Genomic DNA, 17815 nt, shown 5'->3' on the forward strand with positions numbered 1-17815 from the left:
TGAGTTAGTTTTTGTGTATGGTATAAGGTATGGGTCTTGTTTCATTTTTTTTACAGATGGACATCCAGTTTTGTCAGCACCATTTGTTAAAAAGACTGTCTTTTCCCCATTTAAAATGAACTTTGTCAAAGATCAGCTGACAATGTAAATCAGGTGGATGGATTTACATCTGGATTCTCAATTCTGTTCCGTTGTTCCATGTGTCTGTTTTGACTGCCGTGGCTGTATAGTAGGTTCTGAGATCAGGCCATGTCACCTTCTTTACACAGAATAGAATTAATTTTCCATGTTGTGTTCTTCACACTCTGACAGATTGTCTCCAACGAATACTGTAATTAGTAGTGCTTCGTGAGTTTAGTGACTTGGAAAAGACAAAAAGTCTTAGAATAGCTCAGTGTTAAATATTAATATAGTAGTGCCAGTTGTTTGGTATCATTTCCCCAAAACTGCTTAAATCACTTTCTCCTATTACGTCCTATATATCTTCACAAGGCATGTAAAAATATTCTTGTTTTACAGAAGACAAGTTCAGGTTCTAGGTGGTTAACTAATTTGGTCATGGAGTCAGTTCTACATCCCAACTACTAAATTCTTTCAGAATACTCTCTGATTTCTGTGTAGTGAATGGCCATCTCTAATGCAGGAAGGGCTGACCTGGCCCTAGTGCCAGGGAGCTGGGACCCCATATAGCCAAGTATTATTTGGTACTGACATTGCAGCTGCAGTTCCCCCTTTTCCAGTGGAGGCACAATGAGATGTGGACTCCTTCTGTCCTCCCAAACAAGGAGGGACTTTCAGGTGAGAATCCAGTCTCCTTTAGAGAAAGTGTTTATAAACAGTGTTAGGCCCCCAGCCTTGCAGTTAGAAGTTCGGTAGTATATTAGAGGTAATACAGCTACTATTGTTGTTGTTGACCATGTAAAAAAACTAAAACAGATAAGCGAAATATATGCTATACTATTAAAACACTGAAATTTAATAAGCAAATACGTAGACATTAGAGATTATTGGTGATTATCAGGGAGGGGGGGAAGGGGAATTTTTCCTTAATGGGCATTGAATTTATGTTAATAGTGGTGAAATGGTTTAGAAAAGGATAGCAAGAATGGTTGTACAACTTGAAGAGTGTAATCGGTGTAACTGAATTGTACATGTAGAAATTGTTGATATTGCATTTGTTTTGTTATGTATATTTTTACCACAATAAAAAAAAATTGAAACTTTTTCATAAGCAGCATATATAATTACCTTCTTGTTTTTTTTAAAGGCCCCTGGGTGGCAAATGGTTAAGTGCTTGGCTGTTAATTGAAAGGTTGGCTATTCAAACCCACCCAGAGGCACTCCAGAAGAAAGGCTGTTTTTGGAAGGTCACAGCTATGAAAACCCAATGGAGCACAGTTCTACTCTGACACACGTGGGGTCACTGTGAGTCAGACTTGACTCAACGGCAGCTGGTTTGGCTTTGGTTTGTAGTTTTTAAGCTCATTTTGCATACTGCTAAGATCCTAGGAAGCCATATTAGGGTATACTACTGCTTCAAGAAACTTTGATACCTAATCTTTTAAATCTTGTATGACCAGAAGCAGTTTCACAAAGAAATCTGGATAAAAAGAAAACAATTGGAATTAAGTTGGACTAAAACCGTAGGCCATTTTAATGTTGACATTTAAAAAACATTTTTTTATTTGAGTAATACATGTTCATTGTAGATATGTTATAAAATAAAAATTAAAATATCTAGAGATAACCATCGTTAATGTTTTAATGTACACTTGTTCTGCTTATATGACTAAATATTTTTTCCTTTATAAGTATGAGCTTATGATACATACTGTTTGCAACCGACTTTGTCTTTATAGCAGGACCTTGTGACTTTCTGTATCAGTGAATAAACCCGTGTCATTTTTTTAAATAATATTGTGTTTTTGGTGAAAGTTTACACAGCAAATTAGATTCTCACTTAACAATTTCTATACATATTGTTCAGTGATATTGGTTACATTTTTCATAATGTATCAGCATTCTCATTATTTCTGTTTCCATTAATCTAGCTTCCATCCTCCCCGACCGCCCTCTTACCTCCTCATCTTTGCTTTAGGGTAAATGTTTCCCATTTGGTCTCATATAGATGATTATTTAAAGGAGTATGGTACTTATGAGTGATACTGTTTATTTTATGAGCCAATCTATTATTTGACTGAAAGGTGACCTCTGGAAGTGGCTTTAGTTCCGAATTTAAAGATTATCTCAGGGACTAGTCTTAGGGGTTTCTCTAGTCTCTACCAGTCCAGTAATCTGGCCTTTTTTAGGAATTGGAGGTTAGTTCTACATTTTTCTCCCATTATATCTGGGACCATCTATTGCGTCCCTGGTCAGAATGGTGCTGGTCGCCAGGCACCATCTAGTTCTAGCTCTTCTGGTCTCAGGTTAGAAGAGGCCTTGGTTTGTGTGGGCTATTAGTTTCTTCTTTGCCTCTTTGGCTTCCTTCTTTCTCTTTTTTTTTTTAAATAATATTTTATTGTGTGGAATTAGGTGAATGTTCACACAGCAAATTAGGTTCCATTTAACAATTTCTATACAAATTGTTCTGTGCCATTGGTTACAATTTTCACAATGTGACGGCATTCTCATTATTTCCATTTTGTTTGCTGTCCCCATTGGTGTAGTTTCCTTCCCCCCTTGCCTTCTCATCTTCAATTTTGGATAAATGTTGACTATTTGGTCTCATATAACTGTATGTGATTGTTTAAGGGCGTTTATTACTTACAAGTGATACTGTTTATTTTATAAGCAATCTATTATTTGCCTGAAAGGTGACCTCCGGAAATAGCTTCGGGGGTTCCTCTAATCTCTGTTGGTCTAGTTCTAGTTCTGGTCTCAGGTTAGAAGAGGCCATGGTTCATGTGGGCCATTAGTCCTGTGGACTAGTTTCTTCTTGGAGCCTTTGATTTTCTTCATTCTCTTTTGCTCCATGGAAGTAGAGACCAATAGTTGTATCTTAGAAGGATGCTCAATACAAGCTTTTAAGATCCCAGGTGCTACTCACCAAACTCGGATGTAGAGCGTTAACTTTATGAACTGTCTTATACCAGTTGACTGAGTTGTCCCACGAGACTGTGGTCCTCAGTCTTCAAAACAGAAAACCAGAGTCACAAGGTATTTGGCTATGTCTAGGAATTATCTGTAACTGTGCCCCCCATGTGCTTTATTATGAAGTGTATATGTGCACTTTATGAAGATATTCTTGAGGGTGAGAGAGAGAGAAGGGCTTTACATGACGTGTTACTGACTTGGAAAGTTGGAAGAATATATATGCAGCACACACAAACATGTATATATATATATGCCTGCAAATAGACCTGTGCGTGGACACTCGCATACTTACATGTGCCTTCCTATACACATATGCATGCATACGTATGTACCTGTGTAACCACATATTTTTTTTAGTTGTTAATGTTGCTATTGCAGACCCATGTCATGGCTGAGTGCTGTGGTATTGTGATTATTTAGTCAATCTCCTTTCTTGGATATTTTGGTTATTTTCAAGTTTGCACCGTAAATAAAATGCAGTGGTCTTCTTTGCGTGTATCTTCCTTCCTTAGGGTGAACTTTGGAAGTAAACTGCTGGATCACAGAATTCACATTTTTAAGGCTTTTGATCTAAATTGCCAAATTATATTCTAGGTAGGTTGTAAGATTTCACATTCCTTCTGGTGTTAAGACACATGCTCATTTCTCCTTGTCCTAGGTAGTGGACATTTTCCTACATCATTAACAATCAGGTAAATTAAAAAATCTATCTGCTTGTTTTAATTGGCATTAATTATTCATGAAGCTGAACATTTTTCATGTTTACAGGCCATTGTAGGCTTTGGTCTCACAAATAAGTAGTTCACAGTTTTGATTGCAGATATTTCAGAAACTTTTTCTCGTTAGTTAGTTAATCCGTTCACCCATGTCTTATGTTTTCTTTCCAGGATCGACTAAAGCTGGTGACTGTTTTGGGTGCCGGTCTTCTCTGTGGAACTGCACTGGCAGTCATCGTGCCTGAAGGAGTACATGCACTTTATGAAGACATTCTTGAGGGTGAGAGAGAGAAAGGGAGAGAAGGGCCTTATGTGACATATGTTATTGACTTGGAAGGTTGGAAGGAGAAGCTTAGCGGTATTTTTTCTGAACATAGTTCATGCTTGCCATAGAATTCTGCCCTGGGAAGAGCCCTTAAGAGGTATCTGTTGACACCATTGACAGTGAACACATCCTTAGCAGTTTGCAAATACTCCATGAATACCATTTATTTATTTGTAATATAGCATAAGTTCCAGTCTTTTAATGTTTGACAGCTCTTTTTTTTTCCCCTGACCCAATGGCTGTGATCTTTTGGAAGTAGATCACTAGGCCTTTCTTCCAAGGTGCTTCTGGGTGGATTCAAACCGCCAACCTTTCGGTTAGTAGCTGAGTACTTAACTGTTTTCATTACCCGGAGACTCCCTGACAGTCCTTTTTAAATGCCCACTCACAAAACTTCCAAAACCCCACACGTATTTGTTGTTCTTGTTGTTAGGTGCTGTCGAGTCAGTTCCAACTCATAGCAACCATGTGTGCGACAGAAGGAAACATTGCCCAGTCCTGTGCCATCCTCACGATTGTTATGCCTTAGCCCATTGTTGCAGCCACTGCGTCATGTATTTTTGGTGTGACTGAAAAAATATAGTGATATACACGTTTGGGTTCAAGGACCCTTTATGATAAACTTTGTAGATAAATGGTGGAGACTGCTGAGGTAAAGGCTAACTAAAAAATTAAAGAGGCCTTTCTTGGCCCTAATAACAGGCAGAGAACAGCATAGCTTAATGAGAGGAAATGGTGGGTAGTAAGCTTAATTATAGTCTTTCCTGGTGTGGACCTTCATACCAGCTTGAAAGCATACTTGATTCAAGTTCGTGACTCAGCAAAATCACATTACTACACATATGGAACTTCACAGTTAACTGTAAAGGATTGAAACCACAACTGCTGAATTGGTGAGTTGAATCCTCAAAAGCCAAGAGTCTACTGGACTTTAAGAATAGTATGAAGAGGTAAGAACCTTCTAACTTTCTTACTAGATCCATTAAGTACTTTTTCAGATCTTGGCACAGGAAAAGAACTGTGTTCTTTATCCAGAATGATGGTGCTCTTACGTTGGATATGGATATACGGGCGTAATGGTGTTCTGGTGGGCAAAGAATGGTGGCAGACGTTATATTTCAGGATCACAAGGGTCTTATTGCAAAACAGGATAAGGGCTGAGGGGAAAAATAATAAATCCGGAGCCCTAGAGCAGTGTTTTCACTGTTTTTAGAACACACATCCCATCAGGAAAAAAAAAAAAAAGATATACATACACTATTGCATTGATTTACTGTGTACTTTGTAAAACATGTGACAAAAATAGGAGATTTTGAAGTATGAGATAAAAGTAAATGTATACCAAAGATCAGTATTTTCTTTCATATACCAGTAGAGCATCTTGTATTTTCTGGAGTGTGACTGTTAACACTATCTGGTGGGGGGTGACTCTCTTGGTGTATTAGAAAGCAGTTAGAACATGGCTAAATAGACAATTAAAATTTTCTTTTGTTTGGCTTTGTACTTAAGAATTATGGGAGGCGGTTTTTTTTTTTTTTTTTTTTTCCCACCCCCTATACTTGGCTGATAATAGAAAGCCCCTGAGAAGTGCATTTTAAAAGTATAGTTTCCTGGTCCCCAACCTACTCTGCTGAATCGGAATTTCCAGGGAAGTGAACCGAGAGTCTGTATTTTTAACCAGTTGCCAAATGATTCTTATTAGACAAGTTAGGGAAACATTGGGGCAGAGGAAAGAGGTTATTCAGATACAATTGTTGTTTCTTTAATGATAGTTTCATTGAGATATAACTCACATGCTGTATTTCAGATATAGTTTTAAGTTTAGCTATTACGTGTTGGGTGTTGTTCCTTTATTTTCAGTCTTTCCTGATTTTGTACCTAAAATAATTCTGTGCATTCTTTTGAAAATAGATTACAGTGTGCTTCATAAACTTGCTTTTTCTCTAAAATAAGTATCCCGTTCTCTTTAACCTCTTGAACAGGTTTTTGTATAAACATGAGGTTTTATTTCTCTTGTGTAAATTTACAGGCGGGTTTGGTGGGTCATAAGGTAAGTGTATGTTTAACTGTCTAACAAACTGCCGATCTGTCTTCCAAAGGTGCTGTACCGTTTTGCATTCCCACCAATAATGTATGACAGTCCTGGTTGCTTCTCTTCCTTGCCATTACTTTGAGTTGTCTGTTTTGTTTTATTCTTTTATTTTCGCTATTCTCATAGGTGGGTAGAGTTCCTGGGTGGCACGATGGTTAAGTGCTCAACTACTAACCAAAAGGTTGGCAGTTCAAACCTACTCAGAGGTGCCTTGGAAGTAAGGCCTGGCGATCTGCTTCCAAAAGTTCACAGCCTTGAAAACCCTGTGCAACAGTTCTGCTCTACATACATGGGGTCACCATGAGTCAGAATCGACTCGACAGCAACTAACAACAGCAGCAGTAGGTGGGTAGTGGTGTTTCAATGTGACTTGAATTTGCATTTCCCTAATGACTAATTATGGAAGATTTTGAATATCTCTTCATATGCTTAATTGCCATCAACTTATCTTCTTTGGTGAAGCATCTTTCTAACCCACCAGCCGCTCCAAGGGAGAAAGATGCAGCAGTCTGCTTACCTAAAGATTTACAGCCTTGGAGACATTATGGGGTGGTTCTACTTTGCCCTGTAGGGTTGCTATGAGTTGGAATCAACTCAACGGTGATGGGTTAGGTTTAGTTTTTGGTGCGGCATCTGTTCAAATCTTTTGCCCATTTTTTAAATTGGGTTTTCTTATTATCAAGTTTTCAGAGTTCTTTATATATTCTAGATAGAAGTCTTTTATTAGATAAGCGATCTGCAAATATTTTCTCCCAGTGTGTGGCTTATCTTAGTGTCTTTTGCAGAACAGGTTTTAATTTTGATGAAGCCCGATTTTCAATTTTTTTCTTTCATGGTTCATGTTTTTGGTGTCAGATCTAAAAATCCGTTGTTGAATCCAAGTTCACAAAGATTTTCTCTTCTGTTTTCTTTGTGAAATGTTACAGTTTTCGGCCTGTGATCCATTTTGAGTTATTTTTTAATATGGTATTATAAAGGTTTATTTATTGCACATGGGTGGATGCCCATTTGTTTGAGTACCGTTTGTTGAATTGCCTTTGCATCTTTGTCAGAAGTCAGTTGACAATATTTGTGTTGTTTCTTTCTGGATCTGTGTGTCTCCATTGATCTATGTGTTTGTCCTTTGCCAGTTGTCCTGATGACTGTAGCTTTATAGTTAATTTTGAACTTATGTAGTGCGGGTCCTATAACTTTATTCTAATTGTATGAAATCGTTTTGACTAAACTAGTTCCTTTGATTTTCCATAAAAATTTTGGAATCTGCTTGTCATTATCTCCAAAATATCATGGTAGGATTTTCATTTGGATGAAGTTGAATCTGTAGGTATTTTGGGAAGAATTGGCATTTTTTAAGAGTATTGAGTTTTCTAATCCATGAGCACGATATATTTCTCCATTTATTTAGTTTTTTAAAATTTCTGTCATCAGTGTTTTGTAGTTTTTCTGAAGATATTTTGTTAAATTTATACCTAAATATTTCTGCTTTTTGTGTAGTTTAAATGGTACTTTTGAAAAAGTTTAAATTTCCAACTGTTTCTTGCCAGTATATAGAAATATAATTGATGTTTTACACTGGCCTTGTATCCCGCAACTTGGCTAAACTCACTTATTGATTCTTAGGAGCTTTCTTTGTAGATTCCTTGGTTCTACATAAAAAAATCATATTATGTACCTCTGCTGAAGATGTTTGTCTTTCCATTCGTTAAGTGTGCTTACCCTTACCTGCTTTAAAGTCTTTGAGTATTCTAGTATCTGCATTTTCTTGGGGTTGGGATGCTTATCTTTTCCCTTGATAATTAGTCAGATTTTTCTGTTTCTTTGTCAGGTAATTTTGGATTGTGTCCTGGACATTTTAAGGATGTAATGTGAGACTGTGGGTCCTGTTAAAATCCTCTGGAGAATATTTATTTCTTTTGTTTGAGCAGACAGTTAACCTGGTTAGGTTCATACTGCAAGTTTTTTTCTTTCTTTCTTTTTTTTAAATAAGAGACCAAAATTTATTAATGGTTACCAGAGGTGGGAGGGAGGGAAAGGGGGTTAACAGTGATGGAAAAACTACACTGATTAAGGGTAAGTTTGCACAGTCAATTATTGTAATTGTTGTCAATAAGTTGTACACCTGTAGAATTGGCAAAAGTTGTGTGACAGATATATTTACAACAATGACCAAAAAAACAAAAGAGGAGCTAATGAGGCTGCTTATGTACAACCAAACACCTCATGGGATTTGGCTCGTTGGTTTAGAGGTTAGGGTCATGGTTTCATGGGACATCCCAGTTAGTTGGCCTAATAACGGTTCAGCGCTTCTGTTCTACCTCCTAATTCTTCGCATAGTGCCTGGGGTCTTAAAAACTTGCAAGCGACCATCCAAGGCTCAACATTTGATCTCTGTTCACCTGGCGCAAAAGAGCAGATTGCAAGTTTTGCCTCAGCTTTTTTGGGTGATGATTCCTTTTTTGTTTCAGTTTTCAAAGCCTTTGTAATGCCATTTTGGGCATATCTTGTGCATGCAGTGTTCAGTGGTGAACCTGGAACTTGTTGACTTATACACAAAATTAAAGAAGCTCCTTCCACTGCTCTTTCCTCTCCAGTATTCCTCTCACACTCTCCGGCTCCCAAGGGTCCGTTTTCCTGGTCTTCTGGCCAGGAAGATGGAGTTTTAGCTACCTGTGCTGTCATTGCACAGTTCCATATGGCTTGGGCTGCGGCAAAGTAGCAACAAAAAAGAGGATAGACTAACCCCCCCACCCCCACCCCATCATCTTCAGACCACCAGTGTCCCCTTTTCCAGAGAGATGGGTTTTTTCCTTGGGATTTTAGCTGCCTGTGTTGCTGCCATGGAGCTCTGCAACTGGGGCTGCTTTTAAGGCAGGACTGGGAACGAAAAACAGGGAAAAAGAGGGCTTCTCTTTACACTAACACCTCTCGGCAGCCCCTTTTCCCACTGCTCTGGCCAGAAGGACAAGGTTTCTTAAAGTTTTTGCTGTCCTTGCTCCTTTGGCTGTTGTTTAGTTTTCAGAGTCCTCAGGTAATTGGTTTTTTGTGTGTTTTGTCCGGAGTTTTTAGTTGTAATCAGTGAGCAATTGTGGCTGTAGAGGGTTTACTCCAGCCTGGCCAGCACCAGAAGTCCCCATTATTCTTTTTAAAAAGTAAAATATTAATATCCCACTATTTTTTGTGGTAGCTCAACCACAGTAGCTTTGAGCTTAAGCTGTCTCCAGATTTTCCATATCTCATAATACTGATAAATTTAGTGACACTACTTCAGTTTCTACTGCTTTGTCTTTTCTCCCTCTCCTCCCGCTCTCTCCTCCCTCCTCGTCCTATCTTTCTTTGTTGTATATTAAACCAACTTTTCTCCAGTTTCAGGAAGGAGTTTGCTTATGTGTTACTACAGCCTGTGATATTTACTTCTTTCGTGGACATTATAATTATAATAATTAGCAGAGCTCAGTATACCATATTCACTAAGTGATGTGACACTTTAATAAGCATTATTAAATGCTAATTAATGTAAAAAGGAACCTCTCATATACTCTTCTACAATTACAGCTCTGAAATTAGGTGATTATCAGCTTTCATGTGAGAAAGCTATCTTTCTATAGAAGCAGAGATTTTAAGAACTTCAAAGTTTATTGAATATTGCATGGTTGCATACTGTCTTAGTTATCTAGTGCTGCTATAATAGAAGTACAACAAGTGGATTGCTTTAACAAACAGAAATTTATTCTCTCATAGTTTAGGAGGCTAGGAGTCCAAATTCAGGGCACCACTTCCATGGGAAGGCTTTCTGTCTCTGTCGGCTCTGGGGAGAGTCCTTGTCATCAATCTTCCCCTGGTCTAGGAGCTTCTCAGTGCAGGGACCCCAGGTCCAAGGACGTGCTCTTCTGCTGGCTCTCCTTGCTTGGTGGTAATGAGGTTCCTCTACTCTCTGCTTGCTTCTTTCTTTTATAACTCAAAAGAGATTGACTCAAGATACAACCTAATCCTGTAGGTTATATCCTGCCGTATTAACGTAACTGCCTCTAATCTTGCCTCATTAACATCATAAACCAAAACCAAACCCATTGCCATTGAGTCAATTCCAACTCATAGCAACCCTATAGGACAGAGTAGAACTGTTCCATAGGGTTTCCAGGGAGTGGCTGGTAGATTCAGACTGCTGACCTTTTGGTTAGCAGCTGAGCTCTTAACCACTGAGCAACCAGGGTTCACATTAACCATCATAGAGGTTAGGATTTAAACACATAAAATAATTACATCATATCACAAAATGAAGGACAATCACACAATACTGGGAATTGTGGCCTAGCCAAGTTGACACATTTTAAGGGTGCACAGTTCAATCCATAACATACCATAATGCTTTGGAATGCTAGAATAGGTATGTTTAGGAAGGCAGACTACTAGGCCAAGGGCCTAAATAAAATGGGCACATGTATAATTGTCTGGATAATTGTTAAAACAGCTGTCATCAGGAATGGTTCAAGTATAGATTATCCCATTAATTTTCCACCGTTTTTCCAAGAATGCTACATATCAGATTTGCTTTACATTTAAACAAAGTGGGGTTAAATACACTATTATGTTTAATTAACTCATGTCCCATCATTCTTTAATAAAATAGAGCTCTTTAAAATTTTTATTATACTTGATTTTCAGGATTCTGAAACTTGGATAATTGTGGACTAATAAGACCTAAAAAAAAAAAAAAAAACTACTTTTTTAGTTTTTTTTAATAAGACCTACCTCTTATTTTGTCTGTTAAAATGTTTAGTCTCTGCATCCTTCCCACCTCTTCGTCTCCCCTTTCCCCAACATTGTTTTATTGTTCAGTATTGTATCTCTGATGAGATTTTCAGGCCAAGTATTTAACATAAGGTGTTTAAAAATAAATCACTCAAATTAATTCCATTTAATTTGTAGCTGTATTGCTGAACATTTATTGAGCACTTCCCATATACCAGGTATTGTGCAAAGCTCCTCACATATATTATTTAGTTTAATCCTCACAGAAACCCCCTGAGGCGAATACTATTTTGTAGATGAGAAAATTGAACCACAGAGAGGCTGAGTAACTTGACCAGTAAGTGTCCAGACCAGGATTTGAACACGAGCAGTCTTACTCTAAAGCCTCCACTCTTAATGACACTCTGCTAGATAGTTTATAAGAAATTTCAGATCATCAATGCAATATTTATCTGTTAAAGAAATCTGTTTCCTAATTTACAATAAGAGATTTTTCTTTCAGAAATATGGTAATATTTTGATGAAAGATTCATTAACCTCCCTTTAAAATGTGTCAGCTTCATACATTTGACTGTGATCAGGTTTTCTCTTTTGCATGAGAAACAGAACACATCATGATTAAATAAGAGCTACTCTGCTCTTACTACAGAAAACACATAAAGTGTAAAGAGCTATTTGTCTTTATCAGAAAAAAGCATATAGTAGAGAGCTATATATGTGAATAGAAGTTAAGAAATTAAAAAGCAATAAAAATAAAAAATGGATCTCCTTAAAAAAAGAAAGAAAGCCAGATTACCTGAAGATTTACTTCAGCCATTACTTTGTCCTGTATAGTAGTGGTGCATGTTAATCTAAAGGAGATGAGCCAACTAGTCTCTTCAAAGAGTAAATTGATTTTATTATACTTAATTTAGTGGATGTGTCTGTGACTTGGGAAAGTTACATATCCCAGTAATGGAACGTACTGGAAGGATTCTGGTATGAGTATCCAAGGAGAAAATCAGCCCATTACAATTTGCTGAACACTATCAGTGCTGTTAGTAGCATAAGAAACATGTCTGATGTGTGGTTGGTTTGTGTACTTTTGCAGCAGGGAGTGTAACATGCAACAGGTCTCAGCTAATGTATTACCAGCCAGTACCCAAAATAAAACAGATAAACAACCTAAAAGATCTTTTATGAATGAGTAACATGTATATACAACTTAATGTATTTTGATTAAATAGCTGATTTTTGAGATCTCAGTTTTTGCTAGGTTGAATTTCATGCCCTAGAGCAGAAAGAAGGATAGGTGTGTGAACACTGAATGTCTGAATCCTATTACTAATCTGTGCACTAATCTTGCTATTTGTCACGTGATTATCACTCACTTAAAAAGTTTTTTTTGAGGGGGAGGTCACTAATTCTAGCAAATAAAACCAATAATGTCATTGTATATACTCCAGTAAGTATTTCATGTTTTGTATAAAGTTAAATTCCGTTTAATGATAAGCATCCAGATCTTTTATCAGTATTTCTAAGCCCCAATCAACAGCCCATTTATTTCAAGCAATATTTAGCATTGCTGTTGATATTTTACTTACTTGTCAGAATCCCACATCAGAGTAAGTGTTACCCCCTTCAAAATGGTAACCTGAGGAAGTTACATACTTACACCAGTGACTGCTCAAAAAATGTTGGAAGTCTTTCTTTAAATTACCAAAGCATGCGCCACATTTTAATGGATATCATCAGTGGCAGCAGAACTCTCCTTGAAAGTAGTTTGGGTTTTAGGAAATAAATAAATTTATCTACTGGCAATCTACTTAATAAGATAGGTGATCGATTCATTCCAAATCATTTTAGATCCAAAGCAGTCGGTACTATGAAGTAGTAAGACAGATTTTCTTATGATCATTAAACTCTGTTCCAAAATCACTTGGATAAAGAAAGCATTGTTGGGATAAAATATAGAAGGATCTTAGCATTATCTAAATTTTAAGATTCTGTTATACCTCATAAAGTGAAAAACCCTTTGGAAGTTGTCGTACTTAGGCTTGATGTTTAGTTTCAGAGCTATGGCCACCCGAAGAGTAATTGTCTTGAAAAACTATTTTTTAACTGTTCACAAATAATAGTAAGACTCACACACTTTAATCAGGTGTTAACCAATGCTCTTTTCTGAACCCCTAGCTTAACCTTCCACCGAATTTAGCACATATATCTGTTACCTGTTAAGGCTGGATTTATAAAGAGGTGTGTGTATAATTTTCTTAAAACCTAAAAGATTATATTTAATTCCATGTTTATTTCATCTTTTTGCCCAAGAGATAATTAAATGCCATAACTTTTGAAATGAAATGCCACATTAAAAAGTATAGAAGTGAAGGCCATTTTTTGGCTTTTAACATCTATTCATTGAGTGTCTTCTAGATTTCTTGCCTTTTATTAATAGTAGTTCAGAGGATTTACAATCAAAGGAAAATAGATAAATTAAGAATTGCAGCAGGTGTTGGCAGGCTTTTTCTGTAAAGGGCCAAATTATAAATATTTTAAAGCCCTATAAAAAAAATTTTTTTTTTTTTATGGGCTGTATGGCTTCTGTTATGACGACTCAGCTCTGTTGTAGCACAAAAGCAGCTAAAGACAGTTCATGAACTAATGAATGGCTGTGTTCCAGTAAAATTTTATTTACAAAATTATGTGGCCAGCTTGAGCTGTAGTTTGCCGGTCCCTGCATAACAATATGGTGAGATAAGACCTATGATAGAGACACATACAATATGCTGTGTATACATACATGAGGAGAGGACACAAAAATCTCAAGAAGGAGGTGACTTCCAAGCTGAGTCTTGAAGGACAAGAAGATGTTATCCAGGAGAAGCTCGAAGCCCATGGATTCATTAACTCGTGCAGAGTGTAGACAGGCTGAGATGGAAGCCCAGTTAAGTGTTAAGTGGGTGCCTTTTTAAAACGTAATCATTCAAATCCTCTCCAGCAGGATTTTTCTAAATAGTGTTCTGAAAATTGTAGCTACCAAAATTCTGCGATTTACTTCACATTGTCGTTCTTGTTAGGTGCCATCCAGTTGGTTCCAACTTGTAGCGACCCTGTGTACAACAGAATGGAACACTGCCTGGTCCTGCACCATCCTCACAATCGTTACGCTTAAGCCCATTGTTGCAGCCACTGTGTCAATCCATCTTACTTCACATGGTAGCTTCTTAACTATCTGTAAATATGGAGAATTGAATCATGGTTTTTTCCTATTAAAATGGAAGCATTTACCCAAAATAGATTTGACTTTGGAACAAATCAAATTTTTTATTTCATTCATTTCAAATTCTTGAGACCCTGCTGAACTATTCTTCCAGACCACAAAGAAGACCTCCTTGAGAAACGATGAGTTCTACCATCTCAGCATTGATCATCAGAGTACTGCATTTTGAGTTTATATTTTTACTGAAATATCACATACAGAAAAGTACGTATCATACATACAGGAAAGTATACAGCTCAGTGATTTTAAACATACTTATATAACCATGAGGCTGTACTTCAATTGTCCAGTATCACTGATTCAAGATTCATAGATTACTTTGCTCTTAAACTTAATTGGTTATTTTTATCTCTGATCTTTCAGTCAGTTCTTTGGGTTAAAAGTCATATTGCTAACAATAATTTTGCTTGTGTGAAGGACTGGGTGGACCCATACAACCTGCCCACCTTTTCCTCCAGTGCCTGTCTAGCATTCAGCTCTCTTTTTTTGGCCCGTGTAGCCAAGGCTAAAAACAAGAAATTGCCCAGAAAATGCCCATTATTCCAAAATTATCTTTCTCTGACAGTCTCTCTTCACCTAGAGTAGTGCTTTCAAACTGAGGGTAGCAACTCAGTGGGTCTTGAAGTCAATTTAGTGAGTTGGACTATGACCAGCATTTAAAAAGAGATGGAGGAAGAGAGAAAAAAAGAGAGTAGGAAGCATCAGAGTGCATTTTAACCATTGTAAGGCTAAGTATTGTTTTGATTTAGTTTTTCATATTGTTGTTATTAGGTACCCTTGAGTCGATTCTGACTGATGGCGACCCCATGTACAACAGAATGAAACACTGACCCTGTGCCATCCTCACAGTCATTATTATGCTTGAGCCCATTGTTGTAGCCACTGTGTCAGTCCATCTCATTGAGGGCCTTCCTCTTTTTCCCTGACCCTGTACTTTACCAAGTACGATGTCCTTCCCCAGAGACCTCCTGATAACATGTCCAAAGTATGTGAAACAAAGTCTCACCATCCTCACTTCTAAGGAGCATCTTGGCTGTACTTCTTCCGAGACAGATTTGTTCGTTTTTTCTGGCAGTCCATAGTATATTCAGTATTCTTCACCAACACCGTAATTCCAAGGCATCAGTTGTTCGGTTTTCTTACTCAGTGTCCAGCTTTTGCATGCATACGAGGCAATTGAAAATACTGTGGCTGGGTCAGGTACACCTTAATCCTCAAAGTGATAGCTTTGCTTTTTAACACTTGAAAGAGGTCTTTTGCAGCAGATTTGCCTGATGTAACGTGTCATTTGATTTCTTGACTGCTGCTTCGATGGTTATTGATTATGGATCCAAGTAAAATGAAATCCTTGACAACTTGAGTATTTTCTCTGTTTGTAACTCCCACCAAATGACTAGGTGAATTGTGCAAATGAGGTGCTTGTGGCCTGCCAAGGGGATTGGATAGCTTGCTAATAATGTAAATAAGGTATATGGCACGCTTGTGGGGGTGGGACCATTCAAATAAGGTGTGTGGAACCCTAACGAGAGGATTGGCCAGTTTTGCTATCCTCCTAGGTTTAAAATGGACCATCCCAGATGTGGGAGGGGAGGATCTCACCACCACCAAGAAAGAAGATCCAGTAGTGGAGTGTGTCTTTTGACCTTGGATCGCTGCATTGAGAAGCTCCTGGAACCAGGTGACCAAGAGACAGAAAGCTGTAACACCAAAGATGGCGAAGAGCAGTGACAGAGAAATGACGGCAGCAGAACCAGGAGACGTGTCCAGCCCACAGAGCAAGAAAGCTGAGTGCCTTTGGGCAGGAGGCTTGCTGGTGGAGTAGGACACCTCTGGGCACTTGGGGGAGCTAGGTTTGCGGAGCTAGGTTTGATGGAGCAAGAGCTGAGCACCTTCGGGCTGCTGCTTACTATGGGTTCCTCAGCACGCTTATTGGCAGAGCTAGAAGTGCTTTGTAACACTTGCCCAAGCAGGGCAGACGCCAAAGGCCAGAGAGAAGCATGCCTGTGGGCACAGCTGGGAAGAGGCTGTCCTGATGGAAGAACTGTATCCTGAGCATTCCTGAAACTGAATTGTAACCTGTTACTTCCCTAATAAACCCCATAGTTGTGAGTATTGACCGGTGAGTTCTGTGTGGCCGTTGCAATGAATTGTGGAACTCAGCAGAGAAGTAGAGAGTGCTGTGGGAGGAACTGTTGGTTTCAGAATTGGTAAAGATGGTGGAGAGAGGACGCATGTCTGACTTCCATCCCACAGGATTCAGCCCTGAGCTGTTGATCTTGGATCTCCTTTCCCCCTTGTGAAGTTACGAGGAAGTCCCCCGTGCCATTTTTACAGTTGACATCAGAAGCGAGATTCGTTGCAATGGCTCCAGACTCATGGAAGAATGGGACTTCGTAAGAGGAAGAATGAAGGGGTTTGGGAAGTGAAACTTTTGATTCTTAGGTAGATACTTTGGTTGTTGTTACCTGTAATGGCTGAAAGGAAAGTAAGAGATATGCTGCAGTTGAGGGGAGAAGAGTCCCATCAGGAGTGGTCTGGGCAAAAGCCAGGTTGATTAAACGAGGAGCCCAGGGTCTACTGGTTTCACTGAGCCAGAGGCCTGAGGCCATATGCATATGAATGGGAAGATATTCAAGGGGTGGAGAAGATGAAACAAATGTTTTTAAAAAGGGTTATGTGTTTATTTGAATGTACTGTGGATATTGAATGTTTCTCCTGCCTAGTGTAAAGCAGACCTAAATGTATGGTAGAAATGAATATTGGGTATTATAGTATCCTAGGGTAAAATCACCACAAAGTTATAGTAAAGCAAGAAGATTTTATTTGGGATATGTTCTAAGAGGCACAAGTGGGAAACGGACAAGCATGCTGCCAGAACTATGTCTGTCTTAGTCTGAGGAATGTTACAAAGTCATCAGTAGACTTTACAAATGGATAAAATCATCAAAAGCTTCACCTTTTCACAGATTGGCTAAGAACTGCTGAATCACCATGACTCTACATTTTGAATTGCTTTTCTTCATAGGCATTGGTACATGTTTCAGTAATGACAGTCAGGAGAGTATTCAGTGGTCCACCAAACCTTACTATTTACTCAGTGGTAATACCTGTTGCCCTCGAATGGATTCCAACTCATAGCGACCCTGTAGGACAGAGTAGAACTGCCCCATAGGGTTTCCAAGGAGTGGCTGGTGGATTTGAACTGCCAACCTTTTTGTTAGCAGCTGGGCTCTTAAACAATTCTTAATAGAAAAAGATAAGACAGGAAAATATGTGGGCCTTTTGTACTTTAAGTGTTTGTTTATGTGAAAGTTTTCCTAAAAAATGTTTTCCGATATTGTCTTAGCTATTGTTTTTATACCTCTGGGCCCAGTTGATGTGTCCTTGTGAATCCTTGTTGTGCCAGCTGGGTCACATGCTTTATACTCATGGACAGGGAATACAGGCATGCCTCATTTTATTGTCCTTCGCTTTTTTGCACTTTGCAGATACTGCGTTTTTTACAAATTGAAAGTTTGTGGCAACCCTGGGTTAAGCAAGCCTCTCGGCACCATTTATTTAATAACATATGCTCACTTCAT

At 38.3% G+C, this 17815-nt stretch overlaps 1 protein-coding gene across 2 annotated transcripts in view; it reads left to right on the forward strand.

The window, feature by feature from the left end:
• The window catches only part of SLC39A9 (solute carrier family 39 member 9), an 89682-nt gene that overhangs the window by 21154 nt on the left and 50713 nt on the right, over positions 1–17815 (forward strand). The window contains exon 2 of one of the 2 annotated variants that reach the window (XM_003408734.4): positions 3981–4089. In XM_003408734.4, the coding sequence (XP_003408782.1) occupies positions 3981–4089 (109 nt within the window). The other variant, XM_064292637.1, reaches the window with a different exon arrangement.

The sequence above is a fragment of the Loxodonta africana genome, chromosome 10 (assembly GCF_030014295.1).
Source record: "Loxodonta africana isolate mLoxAfr1 chromosome 10, mLoxAfr1.hap2, whole genome shotgun sequence".
In the NCBI taxonomy this organism is placed as follows: domain Eukaryota; kingdom Metazoa; phylum Chordata; class Mammalia; order Proboscidea; family Elephantidae; genus Loxodonta; species Loxodonta africana.